This window comes from Glycine max, chromosome 7, assembly GCF_000004515.6.
Source record: "Glycine max cultivar Williams 82 chromosome 7, Glycine_max_v4.0, whole genome shotgun sequence".
Lineage (NCBI taxonomy): Eukaryota > Viridiplantae > Streptophyta > Magnoliopsida > Fabales > Fabaceae > Glycine > Glycine max.
In genome coordinates, this window is record NC_038243.2 from 41,011,944 (window position 1) to 41,021,062 (window position 9,119).

The window sequence follows — 9,119 nt, forward strand, 5'->3', positions numbered from 1 at the left end:
TGTACAGATTTTAATCATTAATTCCAATAAAAGAGACCCTAATGACAGAGATCAAAACACAACAAAGTTTATTTACAATTCCTACATACAAAAGAACTATAAATTGGGGAAAACTATACATATTTTGCAAAAGTTTTCTATACAAAAGTTAGTCGTATAAGACGACTAACAGTACATAATAACAATTGAAAAATTGAACGAAGGAAGAAGTATGAATGGTTGGAAAAAATGCACAGTAATAATAAAAAAAATTGTTAATAAATTGGTTCAAACAGTAAAAATTTGTACACCCAATTTTCATTTTCATTTTTTATTTGTCAATCTCTATTTTTCAAATTCAATCTTAGTTATCAATCTTAGTTAGCGATAGATACACCCAATTTAAACATGTTTCCTTCGATCCAAAATTAATGTGTTACATTTTTTTATTATCAAATTTATTTATTTTTCATTTTTTTAATATGTAGTCATAAATAAAAATTAAATTAATGTTCATTTTCCTATTTCTTAATATTTATATATTTTTTTGTTAATTTAATTAAATTTAATTACTTAATTATATATTTATTAAATATTTAAATATATAAAAGTGGTCAATGTACTCACTAAAAATTATTTACTAAAATGAGAAGAAAAAAATGATAAAAATCTTCATAAATCTTCAATCTTATGTGATATTATAATATCCATCAAAAAATAATTTAAAATCTATCACTAAAAAAATACTCTTAAACCCTTATGCAGGTGAGATGTATCTGTCAGCAACTCAACGTACAAGAAGAAACACACCCTCAACCGCATAGGAAAGCAAATACCTTTATTAACCGCATAGAAACACTCCCTTATATCTGCCATTATTAGCTCTTAAAAAAAATAAAAAATAAGAACAATCTGGATCCCTAATCAAAAGCTCCTCTCTTTTTCACTTTGCAAAGATGATCTATAAAGCCTAGAAGGGAGCATTATTTTGTTCATATCCATTAGTTCTTTATCACTTCTCATTATTTCCAAATACCAAAGAGGCTGCTAGAAGAGTCTAGCTTGCACAAAAAAGGCCAAATTAAAATGAAGTTTGGCAAGGAATTTGCTGCACAAATGGTACCAGAATGGCAGGAAGCATACATGGATTATGGCTACCTAAAATCCCTTTTGAAAGACATAATGCTCCACAAGCAAAGAAAGAAGCCACATTCCAGTGCCACCCCAGCAGCACTAATGCGAAAGCTATCACTTAACAGAACCTTCAGCGGCCTCACACACAGATACTACCAGCCCGTGAGCCCTGAGCATGACATCGAGAACCAACCCATTTTGGTGCACTCAGTGAAGCGAGATGGTCATGAAAAATATGAGACTAATTTTCTTATGGCTGCAGAAGAAGGCGGAGAGTACGAGTTGGTGTACTTCAAGAGGCTCGATGATGAGTTCAACAAGGTTGACAAGTTCTATAGGTCCAAAGTGGAGGAGGTGATGAAGGAAGCTGCTGAGTTGAACAAGCAAATGGACGCTTTGGTGGCTTTCAGGGTGAAAGTTGAGCACCCAACTGCGTCGTTTGATGGCTCCGTTGAGATGACTCGTCTTGCTTCTGATGTCTCTGCTTCAGCCACGGCATTGCATGCTTCTACACCCAGGGGTGTCCAGCTGAACCGTAAATTTTTCCATCCTAATCTTGCTTTTCTTTCTTTCTTTTTTTCTTTTTTTAATCCGTAGGAATTAAATATAGTACTGAGAATTTTACAACAACTCACACAGTCTGTGCAATCAACTAGGGGGTTCCTGATCTTGCCTTGTTTGTTTGGAGTCTTGTAGAATTGATTTGGATAAAAAAAATTGATTTTCAACCATAATTAATGTGTTCAAATTGATCTCAGTCAGGGGTTACTTACTTTACTTTTTTGCTCGCTTCGTAGGAGTCAAATTCCATAATTAAAATGGGACCAGACTCTTTCAAACGAGGCAATTCTTCTCAACTGAAATTGGGTTACCTTACTAGAGTTAAATTCCATAATTATTTTGGGATCTTACTCTTCTAAATTTAGCAACTTACTTTTACTCTATTAGAGAGTAGATAAAGTAACTCAGATTACATTTTAGAAGATGAAGTAAGTAAGTAGTCTTAGCTGTTGCTGAAAAAAAAATTGTTAATATTGTGTGTACATGAATGAAGGTACTGGAATATTAATGGTTAATATGTTAATTTTTTTCATTAAAGAGATAAAGATTATTCATTTACTTTTCCTCACTTTAGAATAGACAGTTTGTCAAATCCATTAAAATGAGTTTTCTAATTGCACTTGACTGTTTGCACACATGGCCATATTGTCATTTACGAGAAAATAGAGCCATATGGTCAATTTTGTGTGGGAGCTATATTTAAAAAATAATGGTTGATTTTATCAAGTTGTTGATGGGAAACAATCCCTTCACTCTAACGAGGATCAAAGGAAATAGAATACACAATGGAAATACTGAAAGGGCACTAGTTTAACTTGGTTCGACATTTTTTTTCCTAGGTTTACGAGAACATCTTAAGATTTATTCGTTATCTTAAACAAGTGACAAGTTTTCTAGATAAACTTGAAAAATTGTCCCTCCCTATTATCCCCTCGCACTTATGTGGTGATCCCTCTTCACACTGAGTGATTCTTAAAATTGTTCTCCCAACTGTTGCTAAGATTTTCAGAATAATAGTTCTTAATACTCCTTAATTAAATCTATGGTGAATATTTTACAAACTAACCAGTCCAGTGTCTAACTTAAGTTCCTTAATTAAATTCATCCTAGTAAATTCAATTCTAATGTTTAAACTGAGTGATGGAGAAGTTCTCAATTTATGTGTTGAGTGGTTTTCAGGTGCACAGACAGGAAGAATTCCCACACTAATTGAAGATATCAAAGAGGAAGGAAGTACCCATCATGGTCATTCAGAGGAATCCCGGGATAGTGAAAAAGGTGAAGAGATTCAAACTACCAACAAAAGAGTTGAAGTACAGAACAAGAAGAAGAAGAATATCACCCCCATCAAACCCATCAGACCTGCTTCTGTGGAAATACTTAACCGAGTGCAACTAAATAACACTTGTGAGACTCCTCGTTCGACTATAAGAGGCTTCATCAAGTACCCTGGCCAAACAGAGATAAACTTCACCAAGGAAAATTTGAGCAAAGTTGAAGAAACACTCAAACTGGCTTTTATTGAGTTCTATCAGAAGCTTCGACTTCTAAAGAACTACACGTAGTAGATGCTATCACAATCTTTTGTTACATCAATAAATGTGTTGTCATAACATTGCTTATGGGTTTGTTCTTCGTGAAACAGCTTTCTAAATGTGTTGGCATTTTCAAAGATAATGAAGAAATATGATAAGGTAACTTATTCAACCTTAAAAAACTTGAAGTTGAAGCTTCTCCTCAAAGCAAAATAAAATTTCCTATTGACCCTCCTTTTGTTTTATGCATTAGATCACATCAAGAGGTGCAGCAAAAGCTTACATGAAAATGGTTGATAAGTCCAACATTGGGAGCTCTGATGAGGTGAGAATTGTATAGTTTGGACCTAAGCCTTGGCATCATCATTTTGAATGCATATATGAAATGCTTTTAATTGCTTTTCCTTGTGAATCATTTTTCCCTGCAGGTCACTAGGCTTATGGAGAGGGTAGAAAATGTATTCATTAAGCATTTTTCCAACTCAAATCGAAATATAGGAATGAGAGTCCTGCGACCAAAGCCGAAGAGAGAAAGGCATAGGGTTACATTTTCCATGGGTAAACCAGTAATTAGTGTGTGTTTTACATAGTATATATAAAAAAAAAAAAAATGAAATTTTGATGTGTAATGTGTACTTTTCCCCTGACTTTCTATGTTGATAAACTTCATGAGAAATTATTACATGGTCTCCATTGGTCTGGGATGACCACGTATTCATGGTCCTGAACAATCTTCACATGACATATAACTGCTTCACAGGTTTTTCTGCCGGATGCTCTGCTGCTCTAACAGTGGCCCTTATTCTAATTGTCCGTGCCCGTAAAATCATGGATCATTCAGGAAGTACCCGATACATGGAAATAATGTTTCCTCTTTACAGGTTACTTTATATGCAGATTTTGAAATAGATGTCATGTCTGTCTCTTAACTCTTAATCCTTCTAATCTGAAAAAGAAGTGGAAAAGTGTAGCTAACTTGCCATTTTCAAATTCTCTATGCAGTTTATTTGGATTTGTAGTTTTACACATGCTCATGTATGCTGCAAATATATACTTTTGGAGGCGATACCGAGTGAATCACTCATTCATATTTGGTTTTAAGAAAGGCACTGACTTAAGCTACCATCAAGTCTTTTTCTTTAGTTTTGTCTTGGCAGCATTGGCACTAACCAGTGTCCTAGCGAATCTAGACATGCAAATAGATCCAGAGACAAAAGAATACAAAGCGTTCACTGAACTTTTGCCACTTATCCTGGTTCTAGTAAGGCTATAATTAGTCTATCACATTAACTTTGTCATTGAGTTTTGTTTCTAAAATTGCATAGTTAATTCATTTTTGCTCTGCAGGTTCTGATTGCCATTTTATTATGCCCATTAAACATCGTTTATCGGTCAAGCCGTATGTTCTTCCTTACATGTCTGATTCACTGCATCTGTGCTCCCCTGTACAAGGTAAAGAAAAATTGTAGCTAAGTTACTGAAGTTCCCCACTTATTTGGAAAATAATTTTGTTTGGAAGTCTAACACTGGTTCAGGTTACACTGCCAGATTTCTTCATGGCCGATCAGTTTACTAGCCAGGTAAGTCAAAAGCCAAAATGGGAATAAACTTTGGTTTTCAATCTCCCATATTATAGCTTTTATGCTCATTGTCCCTTCAGTGATCGAGATACTTCAGACACAATAATCCTTTTTACTCGTACAGGTTCAAGCCTTGAGAAGTTTTGAGTTCTATATATGCTACTATGGTTGGGGAGACTTCAAACAAAGAGAAACATCTTGCAAGTCAAACAGGATATTCATAGCTTTTTCGTTCATTGTTGCTGTGATTCCATACTGGTCACGCTTTCTTCAGGTACAAAACTTCATTCCATTTTCGTCTGATGTTGAGATTTTCCAGTAGTTATATATGAAGTTGGTTAAAGATTGCGTGTATGTTTGGATTAAAGTTGAGAGAGCTGAAAAGTACTTTTATTCTGTAAGTAATAATTTTTTCCTTTTACATATGATGCATAGAAAATCGTTCCTGTGAATTGGAATTCACAAAACTACTTTGCAAAGTTTAATGACATAGCTTGCTTATGTTCAGAAAAAGCTAGTTGTTATCATAGGCTATTGATGCTTACTTTTTAGCTTAGTTGTTATTGCTTTTTGCTTTGTCCTGTGTGGGACTTCATAGCTTTTCTACATAAGCTCATGCTGTAACACTTCATTTGAGCACATAATTGAAATATGAAACAGTTTTTGCTCCCTTCTGTATGTCGGTAAATGTGAGTCTGATTTTGGTTTCTGATTACTTTTTTATTTTATTTTATGCATCGTCCTACACTCTTACTGTCTTCCTGTATAGTCCTATACACCATTTTTGTTTGATCTTACTGCTTTCTTTGTTTAGTCTTATACCCTATTTTATAATTAGTTTTTCTAACATGAACACAAACACAAAGGGAGCATTTGGAAGGGTTTCTATCATATAAGCAACTATGTTTGAAATTAAAAAAGTGTTGAGTTATTATGCTAATGAAAGTGACTTATGACCCTCTTATAGGATCTTATTAGCTCATTTCAAAAATTTCACTGTGAAGTTTATCAAAATAAGTTTGCTGAATCAAAAGCACTTATATGGTAAATTCTTATCATGTTTATCCAAACATGCCCCTGATTAAGAAAGTAAATATGCATGCTTTTGATTAAGAAATGACTGAGACTGCCGAATAATCTTCTTTCTCTTGTTAGTGCCTAAGGCGACTGTTCGAGGAGAAAGATAAAATGCAAGGATATAACGCGTTGAAGTATTTCCTCACTATTGCAGCTGTTTGCCTAAGGACAGCTTATACTCTTCATCAAGGAATGGGATTGAAAGTGATGGCCTGGATATTCTCAATATCTACAGCCATTTTTTCCACATATTGGGACCTTGTCTTAGATTGGGGCCTCCTCCAAAGACATTCCAAGAACCGCTGGCTCAGAGACAAGCTTCTAGTCCCTCAGAAAAGTGTATATTTCGCAGCTATGGTATGTTGTTAACAACAAATATATTGTACTTAGAATTTTCCAAGATGTTTATATTGAAGTGTTTAATGGTTATGTACTGTCAGCATAAAAGATTTTGCACTTGTCAACCAATTAGGAGTCATGTTTGGTGTGATTTTTTGGGTGGTTATTTTCAAAGTCAACAAACTTACTATAGAAGATGTCTTGTGCTTGGATGATAGTGTAAAAGCACTTTACGATAATGTCAGTGATAATGTCAGTGCATATACATTTTTATTCTATATTGAATATCTACTTTTCTGACTTGAAAAATAAAAATCTATATACTCAGTACTTTGACTAGTGGCTGCTAATATAAACTTTGTTAAACAAAAATTGAACTGTTAGTGTAAACATTGTAGGTCTATGCTGATAATATGCAAGTATCAAACTAACGTTTTGATGCACCAATGGTATACATGAATTTCCTTATTAATGGAATTATCTGTTAGTACTATACATCATGCAGGGTAGACCAATATCTATATTATTAATAATACTATTCTCTTTAGACTAAGTCTATACTAACTGTCAATATATGAATTTCATTTTTGGTATGTTTTATTCGTGGAAGTTAATGATTTATTCAAACCATATACAGGTGCTGAATGTCTTGTTAAGGTTTGCATGGTTACAGACAATATTGAATTTGAATTTCTCCTCCTTACATAGACAAGCCATGGTCAGCATTGTTGCCAACTTAGAGATCATTCGTCGAGGCATTTGGAACTTCTTTAGGTAATGAAGAAAAAAATAACATTTTTCTAGTTCTGTTTTTGCATGCCACAGAAGCCAAAATACTTTATTTCAAAAGTTCATTTGCATTATGTATTAATTAGTACAGTTATGTGGTTCAGGATAGAGAATGAGCATTTGAACAACGTTGGCAAGTACCGTGCATTCAAGTCTGTGCCACTACCCTTCAACTACGAGGAGGAGGAAGATAAGGATGAGTGATTTGGCAGGAACAGCAAGCACAGAACAACAAGAATCTCCACCACAATATTATTTGTATCATCTAACTTTGTAACTACACTTGTTACTCTCGAGTGATAAATTCGACTTCTTCACTCAGGGCATATATTCCAAATGCATAGTAGTTATATGGCCGAAGAAATCGTTTTTATCAATTTTGAACTTGTCCTAAACCTTGGTCCACCAATGGTAACATTGTCATTGGATTTCAACATTAAAGGTTAATAGAAGTAACTTAGTTGACAATATGTTGGGAAAAAAGGGGTGGTATTCTGTTGATACGGTTGGAATTTCTACTTACATACATTTTGATATTTCCTTCTCATATTGATGTGAGTTAACAGAAGAGAAGAGTGATACACAAGAAGCATTTTATTTGTAAAAAATTATATTCATCAAATGTTTGCAATATTGTTTGAGCCAAATTTACAAAAAGAAAAGGTTTCATGATATTTTATAATTTTGAGGCCAAATATTTAAAAGTGTAAATATATATTTAAGAATGTTTATAAAATTATTAATTTAATAAAAAACTTAAATATATTTTTGGTCCACCTCGTACTTATTAAATATTTGATAGTATGAGGCGACTAAAAAAAGGGTTAGTAAATCAAGTTTAAAATAAATTTTTTTCTCTCTCGTATTCCCTTCTTCTTTATCGCCTCTCTCTCCATCATCTCCCTCACTCCTCAATCAGATTTAAAACAAATCCGTCTCCTCCACTTCTTCTCCATCATCTTCCTCTACCAGTTCTACGTCTTCTCATGAACTAACTCCCTCTCAATCCCCTACCTAGTCCTTTCAATTTTCCCATTTTTCTAATTAATCAGATATGCAAAATCCTAATTTCTCTAACCTAACAAAACCCCCAAAATTCAAAGCAAAAGCTAGAAATCCAGCGAGTTCGGGAACGTTCATCTCAACGATTGTGTTCTCCTGTTGGTGATGTTGGAGTAGGTGGTGAATCACATTTGGGGATGTTGGAGTTGCTAGAATAGTTTTTGAACTCGTTGGAGCTGCCGGTGATGTTGGTGTCGTAGGTGTGGAAGCTCTCGTCGGCGACATTGGCATCGTCGCGATAGCCGGTGAAGCTCTCATCGTCGCCCTCGCAGTGGTGAAGTTCTGGCCCTTGCTATGGAAGCCGAGAACGACATCCTCAGAGCACAGAGAGCACCCAAATCCTTCCCTCCCCCTATATTTGTATCCCACTTTTATTTCATTTCTATTTTCTCTCCAAAAACCTCTCTCTCTTTTCCCTTTAAACGCCGACCAACGACACGACACCATTTCGATGGTGGTGAAGATGATGCGGTGGAGGTCGTGGCTCCCTCGTCTCGAAAAGGTACGAGGTAAAGCTCGTCTTGAAGACCCTAACTCTCCAGGGCTGCGATCTGGTGTGCGCGTCCGTAGAGAAAGGTTTCGTGCTCCAGATTAAGTGGAAGGGTCCCAAACATACCCTAAGCTCTCTACGACGCAATGTTGTTGCTAGAAACTTCACCAAAGAGGCGCACCCCGAGCATAACGACGACATCCTCATTCGGGGGTTTTGCTGACTGTTTTTTTTTTTTTTTGTAATTTTAAAAATATTAATTTTTGTGGGTTAATTGCAAAAATTTGATTTTCAAACAAATAATTATCACTTAATTTTGATGGTAGAAATCTAAAACAAAAATTGTCAAATAGTAGGGATCTAAAACAAAAGTTATCAAATATCATAAACCGATTTAAAAGAAAAATTATCAAGGATCAAATGCTAATGCTAAAGTTGAGTGTATATCAAGGATAAAAAATATATTTAAACCTTTATAAAAATTGTAAAAAATATATTGTTACATCTAGAAGTATGTGATAAGTATTTTCACCTCTGCAGACAATGTTCTCACCCTGATAGATTTTGGGTTTT

The 9,119-nt window shown here is 34.6% G+C and overlaps 1 protein-coding gene across 2 annotated transcripts; it reads left to right on the forward strand.

The window, feature by feature from the left end:
- Nucleotides 1-797: 797 nt before the first annotated feature.
- Nucleotides 798-7,462, forward strand: PHO1-H2 (PHO1 family protein). Of its 2 annotated transcripts, XM_006583897.4 has the most exons (13): nt 814-1,648; nt 2,854-3,235; nt 3,320-3,368; nt 3,463-3,534; nt 3,638-3,767; nt 3,970-4,090; nt 4,212-4,470; nt 4,557-4,661; nt 4,745-4,789; nt 4,914-5,063; nt 5,945-6,223; nt 6,843-6,979; nt 7,099-7,462. In XM_006583897.4, exons 1-13 carry the CDS (start codon nt 1,066-1,068, stop codon nt 7,196-7,198), a joined length of 2,412 nt encoding a protein of 803 aa, XP_006583960.1. In that variant the 5' UTR covers nt 814-1,065; the 3' UTR covers nt 7,199-7,462. The 2 variants fall into 2 exon arrangements, with proteins under 2 accessions (XP_025985118.1, XP_006583960.1); XM_026129333.2 differs by lacking the exons at nt 6,843-6,979; nt 7,099-7,462 and having other exon boundaries at nt 798-1,648; nt 6,021-6,218.
- Nucleotides 7,463-9,119: the final 1,657 nt, after the last annotated feature.

Bases quoted from the DNA above. Each gene is read 5' to 3' on its own strand.
- PHO1-H2 (XM_006583897.4), top strand. From the start codon at position 1,066: ATGAAGTTTGGCAAGGAATTTGCTGCACAAATGGTACCAGAATGGCAG. The intron at 3,236-3,319 runs GTAGTAGATGCT...TTCGTGAAACAG, and splicing joins CGACTTCTAAAGAACTACAC to CTTTCTAAATGTGTTGGCAT. The intron at 4,662-4,744 runs GTAAAGAAAAAT...ACACTGGTTCAG, and splicing joins TCTGTGCTCCCCTGTACAAG to GTTACACTGCCAGATTTCTT.